The 19,570-nt window shown below is 38.0% G+C and overlaps 1 protein-coding gene across 2 annotated transcripts; it reads right to left on the bottom strand.

Moving 5' to 3' along the window:
• Positions 1-2,900: 2,900 nt before the first annotated feature.
• On the bottom strand, positions 2,901-19,345 carry LOC141756559 (5'-3' exoribonuclease 2-like). Of its 2 annotated transcripts, XM_074616412.1 has the most exons (18): positions 19,088-19,345; positions 16,867-16,994; positions 15,859-15,970; positions 15,022-15,133; positions 14,697-14,755; positions 14,387-14,476; positions 14,106-14,178; positions 13,617-13,667; positions 13,302-13,459; positions 12,750-12,824; positions 12,339-12,472; positions 11,511-11,568; positions 11,293-11,400; positions 10,183-10,227; positions 9,842-9,973; positions 9,365-9,409; positions 6,834-6,928; positions 2,901-3,114 (listed from the first exon to the last, which is right to left on the bottom strand). In XM_074616412.1, the coding sequence occupies exons 1-18, from the start codon at positions 19,160-19,162 to the stop codon at positions 2,916-2,918; spliced, it is 1,749 nt and encodes a 582-aa protein (XP_074472513.1). In that variant the 5' UTR covers positions 19,163-19,345; the 3' UTR covers positions 2,901-2,915. The 2 variants fall into 2 exon arrangements, with proteins under 2 accessions (XP_074472513.1, XP_074472514.1); XM_074616413.1 differs by lacking the exon at positions 9,365-9,409 and having other exon boundaries at positions 19,088-19,344.
• Positions 19,346-19,570: the final 225 nt, after the last annotated feature.

Here is a 19,570-nt window from a genome sequence, read left to right as displayed (position 1 = left end):
GGGGGGTATGATCCCTAAAGCGTAAAAAAAACCATTAAATTGGGGGTTAGCTCAGATGGCTGGTTAACTTGCATGCCTGGCCCTCTTTGGCTGGTCAGTAGCATTCCCTGGTTTGTTACTGACTGCTTTATTGGCAACTCACAGTAGGTGTGGTGTGCTGCATAAACATATCATGGGCTTTGAAAACACAGTATGTGTTGGGTTACATTGCAAAGAAAATGGATACATTTCTACCATATAACTGCTGAGAAAAGCTCATGTTTACTGGTTTGTAATACATACATCTTACATTACGGTGTTCCGTTTGGCATTACAAGCCATAACACTTATTCTGGATCCATAGAGATTCTCCAAACACCTGTGTTTCTTTGTATATGCTTGTTCCGAGTATTTTCCGAGACTTTCTTTTTATTTGCGGACAATTATTATTAATGAAATTTAATTTAAAAGTTTTCGGAATCTGGTCTTTTGATTTACAGAATATGATTTTACAGGGCAAACATACATGTCCAGAAGAATTACATGCTCAGATGAAGGCAGCCAACGAAATGTCCAAAACCCAAACATACAATGTTTATGTTAATTACGACGATATAAAAAAAAACAGTAAATCATCACGTGAGAAACATTTATCAAGAAAAATAAATACAAATTGATTATTAAATATTTGGCAAAATTCTCGATCCATCTAATTAACTAACAATTCAGCGCTAGTCTCAATTATTCAAATCAAATAAAAACTATAATGAGCTCAGGCTGATTAATTATGATTAAAAACCAACAAACTGAATTGTTGAAAGTTTTATACTTTAAGAAGTTTTGTCTGATTGTATCTCATCACACTGAATATCAGTCGGATTGTTTTATATACAAATCTACTGTCAAATAGAAAAAAAATATTCTTATTGGCTTCAATCATCAGAACAAATCTCCTCAGATATACTGTGATGTACTGAGTTATTACAGGATGGAACTCTTTACCAAACCAAGTTAATAAAACAAATACCAGAAGCATTAAACGAGTATTTAATGCAATTAACTGCATGAACCAACAGTAAATGATTCTTCTGGCGTGCTGATGTTTTTGTTTTTTTGTTTGTGGTGTTTGCTGGCATTATTTTTAACTAAGGTAACGTGAGGACAGGGATTTTAAGTATGTAATGTGATGTTTGAATGTATACAACATATATAATTGTTTGCGAGTTCTGTGTCAGACCACAGGAAGACGAGCTGACGTCATGGTGTCAGCTAATGGGGATCCTAATAAACTAATAATAAACTAATAAACTTGTTCCTAAAAATTTGGAAAAATACACATTTTTAAGGCTGGTCAGTTCTGTTTAAAATTAAATCAAGCGGCCTTTACAAATAAAATATAACAAAATGCATAATTAATTATTCATTATTATTAAAATAGCATCTATGTTGTCGATTAAAGTTGACAGAAGATTTAAGACTTGTTACTGTAGGTTTGGCACACTGATCTCCGTATTCTATTTGATTTCGGTCCAGGAAAAGTCTAATTGCGATTATTTTATCAGATATTGCATTTGCGATATTAGAGGAAATTTTTACATCATTCTCATTTTCATTGAAAAACATTAAATTGATTATTATGATGTGATTTCTGCGGTGATCTGTACCAAACAAAGATGTTTTCTTAAGTCTGTAGAATATGATGTGAAGGCCGGGACATCTCTGCAGCACCATAGTATTTAGTTTAAAATGGTATTTTGACACACATTCGTCTTCAACAAATATTGCCATTTGAATATTGCAACTTCCATAAAATTTAGATTAATTGTGCAGCCCTGGTTTCTGTCTTTCCACTGTACCAAATAGACTGAAGAAAAACAGCGTCTTCCATCAGTTTCACACCAAAAAACTGAGAACAAAGTGTGAATCTTTTGTGTTCTGTATAAACCCAGCTCTGATCATTTGGCGAGGTGTGCGTGACCATTACTCTACAGTGGCGGCGGCGGACAGAACCGTGAATGTGTGGCGGCGGAGAGCAGACACGTCCCCGTCCACCGAGGGCCCCGCTAATGAATTCATCCAGAACGGCCCCCTGAGAGGGGCTTTGGATTGGCGAACATGTGGAGTCAACACAGAGCGTGCATATAGACAGCTCACAATCAGCCCGGACAAATCCCCCCCGGCTCAGCCCGCCGCGGCCCCGGATCCTCTGAAGAGGGCCCGCAGCTGATAATTTCATCTCAAGATAAAGATCAATATTTTACAACAATAAAATTATTTAGTGTATAATCACACTGCAAACAATAAAGTGATACTGGTATCTCTGCTGCGCGGAGGTTTGTTTGTCGAGACACTCGACGGTAAGCAGTTCTTGACTTTCAACAAAAAAAAAACTGTCGCTCTGTTGAAAATGCCGTTCGTCCATTAGACGTCTTTTCTTTGGACACAACGAGGTGAGTTTGAACCTAGATGATCAATTATAAACTGAATTTGGTTTAAAAAAAAAAAAACCTAAGGAGAAAAGAATGAAACCAAAACCTTTCAGCAAGTTTTAACGTTCCTTGTCAAACTTCATCGAACATTGATCAAATTCTTATTTTTATGACAAGAAAGGTCACGGAAAAATCTTTAAAAACTGTTGAGCAACCTGTATCTGAGCAATAAATATCTTATTTTTTTGCGTTTGCTGTTATTTTATTAATTTAAAGATTGTTCAGCTCTGAAATAAGGGTACCACATCATTTGTGATCTGATAAGTCACCAAAATCATCAGGATAGTTCAAAAGGAAGCCAATATTAAAGTTTATAACACTGGTGTTCAGTAGTGTTTGGGAGAAGTTACACCAATGTCAACATTTAACCACTTTAACAGGAAAAAAAACACAGTTTCTCAGCAGAATAGAAACAGTACAGATGAAATGACGTCATGACAGTCCAGGTTATGACCCTGTTTCAGTGTATGAGATGGAGTAAATGAAGCCACAGAGTGATTTCAGGGTTACCTGGTAGTAGTAGCGCAGCACCCAGCAGAGACCCTCCACGTAAGACTGAACCACCTTCTTCCTGAAACCCTCGTCCGACACGTCCACGTCAAATTTGGTCTTGTAGTATCTCTGCTTCCAGCCGTCCTCCCATAACCTGCAGCACACATGGACATATTATATAGTATACAGTATATCATACTTTACTGATCCAAACTATTGAGAAGACGGATTCTGTGCAATTTTAATAATCCAGTATACTGCACTAATTCACACTTTACGTTTTAATCAGTCTTTCTGTACAGTCAGAATGTGCTCAGCTCAGCCTCTACAGTTTGATCAACTGGTCATAATTTGTAGGTTAAACACTACTTATGTACTACAACTACTATTAGGGCTAGGACGATACACCCATCACCTGATTCAATACTATCACGATACTTGAGTGACGCTTCGATATGTTCTGCGTTTTTCTACCACTAGACCATGGGGAAAAGTTGAATCATTCACTTCTAGGGACTTTTACTTTGGAAAATCTCTAAATGAATCAAGTAAAAATGTTTGATTTGCAGCATGTATGCAAAATATTTACTGGACTTTTTTCATTTTTTTGCTTACATTTTTCTGTTTTGTTTTTTTTGACTTTTTTATGTCATTTTTATCTGACATTTTTTTTTTTTTTTTAACATCGTTCAGATTTTTTTTCTTAATTTTTTTGACTTTATCGGACATTTTTCAGACTTTTTTTAAATTGGACATTTTTCAGATTTTTTTCCGTTTTCAGATTATTATTTTTTTGACTTTTTTCAGACATTTTTTTTCCAGATTTTTTCAGATTTTTTTTATCGGACATTTTCCAGACTTTTTTTAATCTGACATTTTTTAGACCTTTTTTAAATTGGACATTTTTTAGACCTTTTTTTAAATCGGACATTTTTTAGACCTTTTTTAAATCGGACATTTTTTAAACCTTTTTTAAATCGGACATTTTTTAGACCTTTTTTAATCGGACATCTTACAGACTTTTTTATTTTTATTTTATTTTTTACATTTTTCAGATTTTTTTCTTCTTCATTTTTTGGACTATTTTTAAAATCGGACATTTTTTATTTTTTTTTTTTAAAACATTTTTCAGATATTTATTTCATTTTTTGGACTTTTTTTAATCGGACATTTTTCAGACTTTTTTCACCGGACACTTTTCAGACTTTTTTACCGGACATTTATCAGACTTTATTTAAAATATATCAGTCATTGTCAAGAATTATTTATTATCCAGCAACCCAAAAATCAAAGAATAAAGACATTACCCGCACAGATTAGTGGTATTTTCTCTTTCATTTATAAGGGACATCTAATGTTTTATTCTTCTGCTGAATATAATCCAATCAATCTTATTACCATAGATGTATTTTGTATATATAGTTCCCTTTGTTAACACCTTATTTTGAAAAGCGGACGTAGTCCCACGTGTCTACTTCCTCTAACTTCTCCAAGGTGGTCTCTAGCTCTCCCGTCAGCTCCGTTCTCTTTATCCATCCATGGTCAGCTCCATCGGGGCCGTTTCAATGCAGAGAACACAAATGTCAGTATCTGGGTGCTCTACAGTTGTAGCGTCGGCCCATTTGACCACAGAGACGAGAGCAACATCCTCGACCGCACGTTACCTCCATACAATAGCATTTCCTGTCCGTGACAGAGTTAGCATGCAGCTTTAGCTCTGCTCTGTCTAGCTCTGCTTTTCCTGTCAATGTGTGAAACCCAAAGTGTTTCCATCCTTTACTGGATGTGTAGTGTTTACCACGCTGGATTTAACATGGGTCGTATCCACGACGACCCTCCAACGTTTTATACTTTCTTGTTTCGGCTCGTGGCGGCCGCTTGCTATTTGTTTTGGTTCACGGAACGTTACTCAGACTACAACAATACAAGCGGTAACTTCCTTCTACCTCCACATAGACTCAGATGAAGCAAATATATCGGTTCTGGCAATGGTCAAGTAGACCTATGTTGAGATAATTGCCTCTTCTACGTCATCTGTCTCATTAAATAATTAGCAGGCCTGTAGTTAACAGTGGTGCAAAGGTTCAACAAGCCTAAGGTTCGGTTTGTACAGTCATTGAACTGTTCGGTTTTGCATCCCTTCTATATACCTCTTGTTATAAAGCATCATAATATTGATGAACTCTCTTGGGAATCAGCTGTCTGGACGCTGTGGCTTTAACATTATTTCTTCCATCACTTCTATTGTTTGTGACCTTGACATGTAAATGTATTCCACCGTTGAGTGTGAGGGAGTATTGGATGAGACAATCACATGTTTGTAGAGTAAATGTACCTAAACGATGCATTTGCTTATTAAAATACTGCCCTGTTCATGTATAGGCTGAACAAGAAAAACTGCATCAACTTCCTCCCTGCTGCTGGAACAGTTTAATGGCTTTGACTTCTCGGTAGATTTGGGGCGGCAACGCCGTTCTGCACTCATAATCAAGGCCGTCCAGGCATCTGTGTGGCAGATCCTCGGAGCGGCCCGCGGGGAGCGCCGACTCCTGAGAGGAAAGCCTCCATGAATACCAATTTAGCAGCTCTGACGAGTGCGTCACAGAGGAATTTACTCGAATGTTCCTGCTTTCCATATTAATCACGTGCGGAGGGAAGTGGGAGCTGTTCAGCGGAGGGCTGAGTGTGTTAAACAGCTTGTGCTGCAGCACCGTGGCATTAATGAGTGAATCTCTCTGCTCGTGTTTGTTAACGCCGTCTTCGCTGAGTGAAGCTGGTCTGTAAATATTTTTTTTTAAAAGGCATTTTACTATCATGCACGCTGTCTGGTGGACACTTATACTGCAAACTAGAGCTGCAACCATTAGCTGACTTGGTGATTAGTCGATCAACGGAAAAATAATAGCAAACTATTTTTAGAATCGATAAATCACTAAATCATTTCTCATGGAAAAATGTCAGAAAATGCTGTTTTCAGCCTCTCAAATATGGAAATGTCCTGCTTTCCTCTGTTTTATATCATATTAAACTGAATATCTTTGAGTTTGGGACAAAACAAGACATTTTAAAGACATGATCTTGGACTTGGGATGGACATTTTTCATTATTTTCTGACATTTTATAGACCAAACAATTGATGGACTAATATATAAAATAATCTGCAGATTAATCGCTAATGAAAATAATAATTAGTTGCAGCCCTTCTGCATAAATCCTGATTTACCAGCACACTACACATCCAGTAAAGGATGGAAACACTTTGGGTTTCACACATTGACAGGAGAAGCAGAGCTAGACAGAGCAGAGCTAAAGCTGCATGCTAACTCTGTCACGGACAGGAAACGTTATCTTATGGCGGTAACGTGGATAAAGAGAACGGAGCTGACGGGAGAGCTAGAGACCACCTTGGAGAAGTTAGAGGAAGTAGACACGTGGGTCTACGTCCGCTTTTCAAAATAAGCTGTCAACAAAGGGAACTGTATATACTAAATACATCTATGGAAATAAGATTGATGGATTATATTCACCAGAAGTATAAAACATTACATGTCCGTGTAATTTAGAGATTTTCCAAAGTAAAAGTCCCTAGAAGTGTATTCAACTTTTTCCCTTCATGGTCTAGTGTTAAAAAAGTTAACAAATCACAATATACTTGTAGAATCCCAATACATATCAGATCAGCACCCGAGCATCGTGATAATATCGAACCAGAGATAGGTGAATCGTCCCAGCACTAATTGGTACTGGCATCGTAATATTGTAAACGATACCCAGCTCTGCAGACGGCAGCTTGACTATAAATCTAAACACAGGACGTGTCCACGCTGCCACCCCGACCCCTCCCCTACCTCCACTACGACGCCGCAGGTTTACCTGACGTTGTCTTCAGGCTCCGGCTCGCTGTCGCTGTCCTCGGCTTTCCTCTTCACCCCCCGGTTGTCTGCGCCGCCGCTGGGCCCCGCAGACGTCTGGAACAACAAAACAGGAATGGAAAGATTAAGTTGTAGTTTAAGAGAATCAGAACCATCTATAGTCTTATTTCATGGATGTTATTATTTGTGTCCTGTTTTTCACTCATAAACTGGACAAATACCACCAACCAATAATCAATTACTGTTTGATTATTAAATAGTTTCATTTCATTGGTTTTTAATGTTTTAGGGTAAAATGATTCAGCTGTGTGTGTTTTTAGCGTTTCTTGTTGTGATTTTTTAAATTGTTTTCTTTACATCTTTATTTCAATAAAACAGTATAAATAAAGTTCTACGGATTATTTCTTAGGGAAGGTCACTAGAATATACAAAAAATTAATACAAACTTATTGAAGTATTAGTTCTTTTTAGAGCTGTGGCTAACCATAATTTCCCCGATTAATTGATTAAATAGTCCAAGATGAGGACATCAAGTGCCTTGCTTTGTCCCACCGACGGTGCAAATCCCAAATATATATTTATATATATTCAGTTCATTATTGCACAAGACAAAAAAGCAGTAAAGCTGGATGTACTGAGAAGCTGGATTTAGGGAATGTTTGATCAAAACGATGAATCGATCCATCAACTAATCATTTCAACTCCATTTGGCAGATATTAATCTAACAAAGAAATGCTGCATTACATGCGATAAAAATGGACATGGTCAGTGATGAGATCTTAAATTTGAATCCATATTTCATACATATATTTATGCCATACAGATAAAAGACCAAAGGGAAAATATAACAGTATAATAGCATCAATTAAAAAGCAGTTTTCAGGAGCATGTTATGTATTTGACGGTGATGTTTGTTATTACGTCATAAATAACTACCGGATGATTATAAAACATTTTTCCTGAGTGAAAGATGAACTCTCTGCTCTGCCGTCTGTCTGTGTGTCTGAATGAAGCCGATGGAAAGAAAAGATAAATGAATCACCACCGTAGCTACTTAGCCTTCCTGTTTTCTGAAGCCTCTGTGCTCTTTTCATTCATGTGCTAATGTATGGCAACCTATTGTTAAGTCGTACAGGAAAAACTGAACAGCTTTAAGAGACACGTTAAACGGGAACATGACCATGAACTGAAGCAGGAGACAGCGACCACGTTCAGACAGACACAAACATCAAATATACACATTAAAAAGGAGAGATCGCCACAAGTTTTCATAGTTTGCTAAAGGAAAGATTAGCTTTTGATTTTGGACGTGCTGTGTTGAGACTTTTAGATGACTGCTGGGTGACGATGAAGATAACATTCAATTCAACTCTTTCACATGTAGACAAATAAACACTCCAGTAGGGATGCACCGAGACCAGCATCAGTGAGTTCAGCTGCAAGGTTGTCGGCTGTGTGTCTGTCTGGCGTACTCTGGCTGTATTTGAAACCTCATACTATACTACCAGTATGTACGGATTAGGCCAATATGTAGCATGTAGTATGCAAACAAAAGCAAAATCTCCAGTATGCCAAAAATACACGGATGTCATAGTGATTTGGAAAAAATCTCCAGTATGCATCGGACCAGTCTACCTCGCCTACTGTGCAATGCAAAGCGCTGGAACGGTACAAGCTACGGTGTTATTGAATTTGGTGTTTTAAAGGATTAGTTTGGATTCATCAAAGTCACACAATAACACAAACTAACTAACAGATGGAGACAGCAGTAGTCCAGCAACTCCCGTGTTCTGAGAGGTAAAATTACTGTTTTTGTGAATGGAGTCTGGTGGCTTTGAAGAGAGTATAGATAACGGCTTCAGTTCCCCGTCAGAAAGGGCTGTCTGACAGCGAGGTAAAGGGCTGTCTGACAGCGAGGTAAAGGGCTGTCTGACAGCGAGGTAAAGGGCTGTCTGACAGCGAGGTAAAGGGCTGTCTGACAGCGAGGTAAAGAGGTGAAAATATTCTAAATATAGCGTACACGGAAACTGATATTGATTCTTGTCTAAAATGTGTGTTGCTGCTGCCCACATCAGTACATTACTTTGCTCTCATGATAATGGATAAGTACCTCATACAACCCCACTTTAAATCACCCAAACTATCCCGTTAATATACCACCAATTACTATGCCTGATTATATATTCAAGGATCTAGTTAACCACATTTTTGAGGGGCAGATCACCACAAAATATGTTTGAGTGACAGTTACAACCAAGACTCTTTTCTGAATTTAATTCATTGAATTTGTAAACATGTTTTCTTTAGTTTTGTTTATTTGTTATATATATATATGTTAACGTCAGACATTAAACGATCCATCTTGATAAAGCTTGGTAGAACAATGATTGTCTTTATTTTAACATTTTATCATGAATTAATCCAGGAATGAACTGTTCTCTGCCTGACAAAGCCTGATCTGTTGTATCTTATAAATATATTAGAATCAAACCAACACTGTTTATGTTTTTTTTTATGTGCAAGTAACTTACATTGCCACCGTTCTTCATTGTGGACTTCAGGGACTGTGCAGCATCCTGGAGAGAAAAACCAACACTTCCATCATCACGACTGCACTCCTGCAGCGCTGATTCATCACCGTGTTGTGTTATAAAATGTCCTGACGGGGTCTGAAGACAGCACTCAGAATATCACTAAATGTAACTGGACAGCAGCCTCAAAACTACACATGTAGACTCTCGGTTATGTTTTATCGTCTTCATTTCTGTATTATATTTTAGGATTTTATAATAATATTTCTATATTAGAGATTAATCTCCTCAGCGACATATACCAGAATATGAGAGATCAGTATCATGTAAACAAACTGATACTAAACTCTTTATCACATAAGTAAAATACCATAAATACTATAAAGTTTGGTTCGTTTTAAGACCTGGAACTTGTCTAGAATCATTTTCCAGACTTCCAGAGCTGCACAGAGACGCCATATAAAGAACCTGTGGTACCTTGTTGTGCTGCATCCTCATGTCGTAGGCCTGGTTCCGGGCGTTCTGGACGGCCTCGGGTCGGTCTCGTCTCCCCAGCGCCTGAGGGGCAAACTGGCCCGAAGTCATGTAGGCGGGGCCCCGCTGCTCATTCTGCAATAACACATCGATTAATCTTTGCAGCTCTATTAAGAAATGAAAAAAAAAAAATGCTTCCCAGATTCTGATCATCTTCTAGATGCAGTTTTATCACTGAAGAATTCTTCCTGTATTGTCTGTACGGTTTTATCAGGTAAGATCTGCCAGCTAGTTTTACACAGAAAACAGTATTATCATCATCATCATCCACCAGCTTTACTCACCTTCATCCTCTTTTTTTTCTCTTTCATTCTTCTCTTGAAGCCTTCCTAAAACAAAGAAAATATGAAGACTTATCAATGTCAGAAAGAAATTAATTAAGGTCAGAATAGAAATATTTACTACTGTCGCTCACCATTTAAACCAGCTCAATACTTTTACAATTACTTTACTTTAAGAAATATAAACCTATAAGTTTAGGGCTGCAACTAACCATTCTTTTTATTATCGCTTAATCTGCTGATTATTTTTTAAATTATTGATTTATTGTTCGGTCTATAAAATGTCAGAAAATATTGGAAAATGTCCAAAGTGATGTCTTTAAATGTCTTGTTTTTTCCCGAACCCAAAGATATTTGGTTTAATATGATATAAAACAGAGATCGCAGGAAATCTCCATATTTGAGAGGCTGAAAAAAGCATTTTCTGCCATTTTTGCATGAAAAATGACTTTTAACGTAGTAATTGTGTGTGTGTGTGTGTTTGAGCGTGCATGTAAGCATATGGATTTAAGTAATGTGTACGTAGGTGCAAGGTACGCCTGTATCTGTTTGTGCAGACATACCAATTTATGTTGAGGTATATTGTATATCGATATGCATGTTTCCATATTATTATTGGAACACTAGGTGTTATATACCATGAATCAATTCAAGTTTAACAGTTTTGGAACTATATCTGTAAATGTATACATGTTCTTTTCTGTCAACATGAACTAATAAAAAATAGTTCACAAAAGAAAAATACTTTTAAGGGTTAATAGATTATCAAAATAGTTGCCGATTATTTTTCTGTCGATCAACTAATTGATTAGTCGAATAATCGTTGCAGCTCTACAAAAGTTCTTAAATGTTAAATGTCTCTAAACACAAAAAGCCCTAGAGGAACTTAAAACAATCTAAAGTTGGCAAAATTATGATTTTAATTCAGGAACTATCTGAGAATCAAAGTTGAATACAAAAGTTTGGTTTCGATCTCTCTGCTACAGACACATTTCAGCCTGCATCAAAAAGTACTGAGGCCTGATACCACTTTATATTATTTAGCTTATAAAGACTTTTCTTTTTCTGAGCCAGGAGTCTAACGATCGCTGTGTGAAGTTGCAGAAATCTTACGTCGTCCTCTTTGCGCTTCTTGAAGATGTTGTCCTCGGCCACGCCCACCGCCGCCATGATGAGCTCAACTCGCTCCAGGTTGACGTAGCCGTTCTCCGTCAGGTAGCCCTGCAGACAAACACACGCCTGGTGAGGTCACAGTACCACGGCTGCTTAAAAGACAAATAATAATCCACGACTGGAAACACTGAACGAGACGAACACGTGCCGATACTCACTCCAGTTTTGTGCACAACGTCTTTGTAGATACCGACCAGTCGATCTATCGCTCCCTCTCTGTGAGACACAAAAACAACACCGGTCAATAATTAAAGACGAGTCGTTCAGGATGGGACACTGAACAGACACCAAACACTGATTCGTCTTTGACAGCAGCAGGATATTTGGCTGCTTTGGCAGGTAACCAACAAACATTTGGAGCTCTATTTCATCCTTATACAAATAAAGAAAAGTAGTGAAACATAACAATAGAGGGCTGAGCTTCTCCAGTTTTCAGTGTCATCGGTGTTGGAGGTTAAAGTGAAGTGATGACAGGATTACAAGTAATAAAGGAAACACCTGCACCGTCTAAAGCAACAATACAACTGTCCTGCAATTAACCCGGTTTTTGTGAAGCTTAAAGAAAGCCGAAGTCTCGAGAAATTCTGGAATAATCGAGTCTGCAGGCAGTAAAAAAAAATCCTTTGACAGTGTAAATACATTTATTATACTTCAGTACCTTTTTAAGGTCTTGAATACAGAAAACAGAGCTGAGTTAAGGACCAAAACATACAACCGCTACCACTTTTTCTAAAATTAAAGCCATGGGCCGTATTCATAAAGCGAGAGTTGCTCCTAGTGGCACAATTCTAAGAAAATTCTTAGAATTATGATGTTTTCTCAGAATTTTCCCTTAAAGTTAAGACTAGATCCTTGTACAGATGAAAGCTATTCACAAAGCAACTTAGCCCTTAAAAGACCTCCCAAGGTGAGAAATGGTTAGGAGTAGGGAGGAGGACTTTTAAAAGGCTTAAGAGCTTCTTAAAAAGAGGAGAAAATGATCTCACCTGATCTCTAAGGACGGCAGGTGCGGCAGGAAGTCATTTCCAACGAAGAAGCACATGAAGACCCAGTCATCTATGCTCCTCTCAAAGTCGAAGGGAAACGGCAGGCTGGCCATGGTCAGCTCTCTGGCGAGGTACTGAAAACATGGAGGGAAGGAAGAATTATTATTATTATTTCTAAAAGGCAAGAGTTTGCTCTGGTACTGATTCTAGTTCAAACAGCCATTAAGACAACCAAATGTACCTGTGTGACATAAGCAATGTCCTATTAGTGGAGTGACATAACAGGCGTAATTTATTAGAGTTGAATGGATATCAGACACTATAGCGCCACCCTTGACCAACCATTGTCACTTTTTAAAATAAAGGAAGCAATGACGTGATTTATTCCCCCAAAGAAGATAAAGATCTTACCTCCCGCAGAACACACAGCCTGATAAATATGAACTCCTGCTCAGACATCGGCATCGTGTCTGCAAACTCATCGTGCTGAAAGAGAAGAAGGAAAACAAAACAGATCAAGTCTCATTCGTGACACATTTCTGGATTTACAGACAGGAAGTTGTCATCATTTAAAACATAAACAAATCTCCAAATACTGTCGATACATAAGCAACAGTAAAAGTCACGTTGCGTTTAGAGAAAGTCAGACAGGAAGGTAAAAAGATGACAAGAGAAAAACGTTTTAATTTTCCATTTATGTTGCTGTGATCACTAAAATATCCAGATTGCGTCACAGCCCCAGCTGACATACATTTAAATCTGTCAAGCAAATGCAAAAACAAAATATATCACAAAACATATTTGATGTTTGTTTGTTTCCCCATTTGCTCCATAGCTGAAGTACAGGATAAAATGTGCCATCTTAGTTCTGCATTTAAGAAAAAGTTCTGTTGTCATAAAAACCCCTTCCTGCCACAGTGCTTACAAACATGTTGTCTATATTGTCCATGTTACTGAGCTCACCTGTCCCTGTTTCTCTCTGGCCGTCCCCTGACAGTCTTTGATTTCATGACCTATCTGATTGCAGAGCGCACAGGGGCGGGGCTTGTTGGGTTTAAACTCCTCTCTGATGATGGTGAAGTTGGGCTCGTGGGTGGCGAGGCCCAGCATGATCAGGTCAGCTGAGAGAAAAGGGATGTTATTTCATGATGACAGAGTTGTAGACAAAGTAGTCAAACAATAAAACAAGCTAACTTCTGGCTAATAACATTTATTAATTATTTAACTAGTATTTGATTGATCTTATTCCTTATATAAGACTGAAATGTAAACGCTTACCATCAGCTCCACACAGACAGTGGTGAGTGTTGGGGTCGTGGTTGGGTTGAGCTGTAAAAACAAATCACAAACTTGAGTCAACAAAATGTCTGATGAAGACATATCTGAACCTTCTGAACACACATTTTTAGTACAGCATGGTATTAATTAATGGCCGGTCGGCCAGTTTTTACTCGCACAATCACAAAGAAATGGGTCGTGTCTAGGAGGTAACCCATAAATTGCAAAAACTCGCAAAGATTTGCAAAAACTCTTGCGAGACTTGCTGCCCGACGACCCATTGTAACCATAACCATTCAAGGTCAATGTCTAACCTTAACCATCTCGTGAGAGTTTCGCAACTTGTGGGTTACCTTCTAGACATGACCACCATTTTGGTCGCAGTCTGGAGTCGTGACCGTGCAAAAGCACATGTGCTTTAACGTACTCCTTTGTATCGCAACAGGCATGAGTAAATTATTAAAACTCATCAGTGTAAGGCAGCTGTACCTCTCTGTCTTCTGATGTAGTCCATAATCTTGTGTTCACCTTCACCAGGAACACTGGCATCAGACAGGAGGACCTGGATAATAAAAAGGTATTAAAAAGTTAGCGACTGTCAACAACATGGTCCGTGTCAACATACCAACCGCCAAGAGCTGAAAAACTAAACATTAAGTAAAAAAGGATAATTCATTTCAACATTATTTTCTGATTGATCTATCAACTATTTTGTCTATAAAATGTCAATACGTTTCTGGTCGTATTTGAAAGGCCGAGCAGCAACACACCGTGATGTTCTTCCATCCGGGATCATTGCTGAGTCGGTCTGCGACGTAGTATCGGAGACACTGAGCCAGGTTGTCCATAAACTCTGTTCCCTGCAGACAAAACAAGTCATATCCGGTCATTCTGCTGATTGTCGTAGTCAAAAATACATCTATATATATAACCAACAAGTGTACCAAGTTTGCATCACAAAAACTGACAAAACCAAAAAATAACAATAAACATTACAGTTATAAAAAAAAAACACAGCAATAAAAGACACTAAAATATCCAGTAATAAGTATGAAAGACTGTGAAAACACTTCTACTTACTGGAGTGATGCAGTTGCTGTCAAACCTCTCTTTAATCTCCTCAGGTGCAAGATAACCTCCTGTAGAGGAAATAATAAGTAAGGTTACATAAAGAGTTAACATTATAAAAGACAAACAATCCCACAAATACACAGTGAAACATCTATTTGCTCAAAAGACACCAAAATGACAAAACATTTACAAACTGCGGAGCTGTCGAGGAGCTCAGAGAAAATAACGTCCTGCCAGGAGGAAAATGACGTGTAATGCTCTGCACATCCTGAGGTTTGAGCCGACGTACATTCTCTGTACTTGTAGCAGGGATTTAAAAACAGCACACACACACCTCTCTCGATGATCTCCTCCCTGATGCGATTCTTCTCCTCCACTAGCTCCACTCCTTCTTTGGAGGCACGAAACCGCCGAGAGCGCTGCTGGTTCATCTTGGCCCGCGGAGCCTGGTGGAGTTAAACAGGATGTTGTTTCTACTGTACAGCAGCTGATTTCAGGCTGGTCATCAGAGCTATTTTCTGTCTACGTTAACCCAGGTAACATCAGATTATTTGGAATATGATAGAAACTGACTACTACCCTACAGGCCATGTTTGACAATATGAAAAACAACATTTGACGGATAAAATCTAAGGTTACATCCACACTTATACATTTTCATATCACATGACCACTGGGCATGCTCGTGCCGGTGTAAACAGGAAGCAGCGCTGGACACGGGAATCGATGCAAAGTGCTCTAAAACTAGCTTTCCTCCTGCGCATGTAGGCAGTAGTAACATTATAAAAAGCTGAATTTAACTGCACAACAGCTGCTAGCAGAGACAACAAGGTCAGCAACGCTTGTAACTCGTCATCCAAGTTGAAATTAACCGCTGCTGGTTGAGGCTGGTGTCCTTCGTTTTCTTCCGGATAACTAAAACGGGGTCTGCAAAGTTTTCAAACGCCTCCGTTTTAGGGGCTCGAAAACGCCGGAGTGGTGTGGACACTGGGTGTAAACGTTGTAAAAGTTATGTTTTAAAATGAAAACATATTAGTGTGGATGTAACCTAATAAATGTTTGATTCTCTGGTAGATATTTCAATAAGCCGTGTTTCAGTTTTTGTTGTGGATGTGAGCTATCATCCAAACTTTGCTCTGGCGGCAGGTTTCCGTTACTGAACGTTACTCACCACTCCGTCGATGGCCATGTAGAGAACTCTTCTGGGCCGCACAATATTGAAGAGGCGGTCAATGTACTCGAAAATGGCGACCATCATCTCGTCCTCATTTTTGGGAGCGGGTCTGTGGAGAGCAGAGGTCAGAGTGTGAAGTACAGTTTTATTTTTATCACTTAATTATGCTGTTCTTACATGTGGGGATGTGTGTCATACCAAACTTCATTTAGAAATCTGGGTATTTTAAAGGTCCCTTGTTTAGTGTAAAAAACATTTCATAACTGGGAGGCAATCCCACGGATCAACACTCAAATTTGCATCTTTTACCATTTTAGCATCCTTGGCAACCTATTGTTTCAGTCCCTGAAAAGCGCTAAATATGTCGAATTTATTACCATTATTATTAGAACAAAACATCCAGGTTTGATCATAGAAACAAAATACTTGATTTGTGCTCATTAAAGTCCCCTCATCACTCTGGATGCAATCTAGACTGCAAGTACAGCTTTTTCCCCCCAACAATTAATCTGTTGATTATTTTACAGATTAATTCATTTTATCATGCATATACATACTACATCCTGTTTACATTCAGCTTATCCATTGGAAATACTACCATCTACAAATTTATATTTATGTATGTTAATATTTAAGCCCTATATTTTAACTTAACTATTTTATGTCTTTGATTCTCATTTTGCTTTTACATTTTTAATGAGCATAGTTCAAGGGTACCTGAGACCCAAGATTTTCATTGCCAACGACTGCTTGCTGTAATTGTTGTGCATAATATGACGACATAATAAACAAACTAATCAATCAATACTCCTGTGTGACTTGACAAATTAATAGTTCTTTTTTCACTTTATTAAGAAACTTTAAGTGGAATTACAGGCCTAGCCTATCGCAATAGAGGCGATATAGAAAAACATAAACAGCCATTTTAATATAATTTTGACGATATATATATATATTGTTGTATTGCCCAGCTCAAGTCTAAACTGAACAGAGGGGAGTTCTTACTTGTCCTCTGGATGCGTACAAGGGTGAATGATCCCGTTCATGTCCAAGTACAAGTTGTCGAATTCCACCTCGTTGGGGTTTGGCTTGGTCGTATCGACAGGAATACGGACTCCATTACATTCTTTACCCTGTGAAGATAAAACAAGACAGAAAAAAAACTTGTGTGAAGACGGCATAGGTTTTTCCCTAGAAAATAGTTTGACAGAGGCCTAAACAACTGACAGTCATTAAACAAACGGCAATTAGATACGGAAAGAAATTCAAGTTTTAATTTCATGATATTGTATTATTTAGTATGTTAGCTGAGGTGGTATATATATATATATATATATATATATATATATATATATATATATATTGCAATGTTTTGTTGCACTAATTCATACTTATGTTCTATGATCTAATATTTTGTAACGCCTCGCCTTCTGTCGCTGCCTCTCGGCCAGGTTGTGATTGTAAATGAGAATTTGTTCTTAATTGACTTATCTGGTTAAATATAGGTCAAATAAATAAATGTAAGTGTGTGAAAGCCTTTAATTTCATCCATGTACTCAGTGCACAAGAGTTTCATGCGACTACAGACGATATTTCGGTCAATATTTTCCAACAACGTAGACGTTTTAACATAGTTTAGTGGTGGAAGAAGTATCCAGATCCTTTACTTAGTAAAAGTACTGATACCACACTGTGAAAACACTCAATGAGTAAAAGTTCTGCAATCAAAACTTAAGTAACTGTATGTAAGTATTATCAACTAAAGTAAAACTATTGATATCGCAGTAAAATGTTTCTGGATTAATATTACTGCTGTAGATGTTTTTAACTCATTTGTATACTGTTGAGTAGTTTAATCTACAGCAATGCATCATCAAATGAAAATAAACTAAAGCTTTACTGTGTGTAAATGTAGTGGAGTAAAAAAAATAATATATATAATATATATATATATATATATATATATTATACTATAGTATATATAGTATAATATTTCCCTCTGAGATTTAGTAGAGTACAAGTATACAGTAGCAGAAATGTAAATACTGAAGTGAAGTACAAGTACCCCTGAATGGTCAGGTTAATTATGATTTTTATATGGTGCTACATTTAAAAATAACAGTCTTAATGTGCCAGTTTAGTGTTGGTAGAGTGTTGGTTTAGTGTTGGTTTAGTGTCAGTTTAGTGTGTTGGTTTAGTGTCAGTTTAGTGTTGGTAGAGTGTTGGTTTAGTGTGTTGGTTTAGTGTCAGTTTAGTGTTGGTTTAGTGTCGGTTTAGTGTGTTGGTTTAGTGTCAGTTTAGTATTGGTAGAGGTTCAGTTTAGTGTTGGTAGAGTGTTTGTAGAGTGTTGGTTTAGTGTTTGTAGAGTGTTTGTAGAGTGTTTGTCGAGTGTTGGTTTAGTGTCAGTTTAGTGTTGGTAGAGGTTCAGTTTAGTGTTGGTAGAGTGTTGGTTTAGTGTTGGTAGAGTGTTGGTTTAGTGTCAGTTTAGTGTTGGTTTAGTGTTGGTAGAGGTTCAGTTTAGTGTTGGTAGAGTGTTGGTTTAGTGTTGGTAGAGTGTCAGTTTAGTGTTGGTAGAGTGTTGGTTTAGTGTGTTGGTTTAGTGTTGGTAGAGGTTCAGTTTAGTGTTGGTAGTGTTGGTAGAGGTTCAGTTTAGTGTTGGTAGAGTGTTGGTTTAGTGTCAGTTTAGTGTTGGTTTAGTGTTGGTAGAGGTTCAGTTTAGTGTTGGTAGAGTGTTGGTTTAGTGTTGGTAGAGTGTCAGTTTAGTGTTGGTAGAGTGTCAGTTTAGTGTTGGTAGAGTGTTGGTTTAGTGTGTTGGTTTAGTGTTGGTAGAGTGTCAGTTTAGTGTTGGTAGAGGTTCAGTTTAGTGTTGGTAGAGTGTTTGTAGAGTGTTGGTAGAGTGTTTGTAGAGTGTTGGTTTAGTGTGTCAGTTTAGTGTTTTTAAGAATAAACAACTGCGTCTGTTTGTTTACAAACCCACGAAGAAGAACACGAGCTTCCGGTTAACCGTGTCAGTTGGTTTAAACTGAAACCCTCAAAACATTAAAAACACACAAAAACACATCTACGACGCGACACTAACCACCACGAACACACATAATATAACATAACGAGTAAAATAAGATGTAAATATAAAGATATGACACGTTAAAATCTTCCCGCCAACGCAGTAAACGGTCTCTAGCTAACAGGCTACAGGCTACATGCTAGCAGCTAGCAGCTAGCCTACCTTCTCCTCCACACAGTGGACGATGATAGATGCGTATTTGCGGCTCAGCCAGCGGAAGAACGCCGGGACTCCCATCTCCGGTGAACAAGTGGCTTCTGTGTCAGCTTATAAAAAAACGTGAAGTCTTAAAGAAACAGTTAAAATCGTTCTGAGTTAAAACAGAGACTTTGTTTTGTTGTGAATGAATCCAACAGTCCGGCTACATGCTGCTGGACATGGCGCTATGTACTGGTTCCGGAGCATCTCGGCTGATTCCGGAACGCTCCGGAAACAGCCGAGATGAACCCACAGCGACCCCCAACGACCGGAGACGGTACTGCAGCAGTGAAGCAGTATGATGTATGTGGAGGAAGTATTCACTTTGTAAAAGTACTAATACCACACTGTAAAAAATACTGTGAAAATATTACTATAATCAGGAAAAAGCTCTATTAATGCAGTATTAAAGGTATATACATATCCACCGTGGCTGTTGTATTTTAC

Source organism: Sebastes fasciatus, chromosome 18 (genome assembly GCF_043250625.1).
Source record: "Sebastes fasciatus isolate fSebFas1 chromosome 18, fSebFas1.pri, whole genome shotgun sequence".
NCBI classification, from domain to species: domain Eukaryota; kingdom Metazoa; phylum Chordata; class Actinopteri; order Perciformes; family Sebastidae; genus Sebastes; species Sebastes fasciatus.
This window is presented reverse-complemented; position numbering and strand designations above follow the sequence as displayed.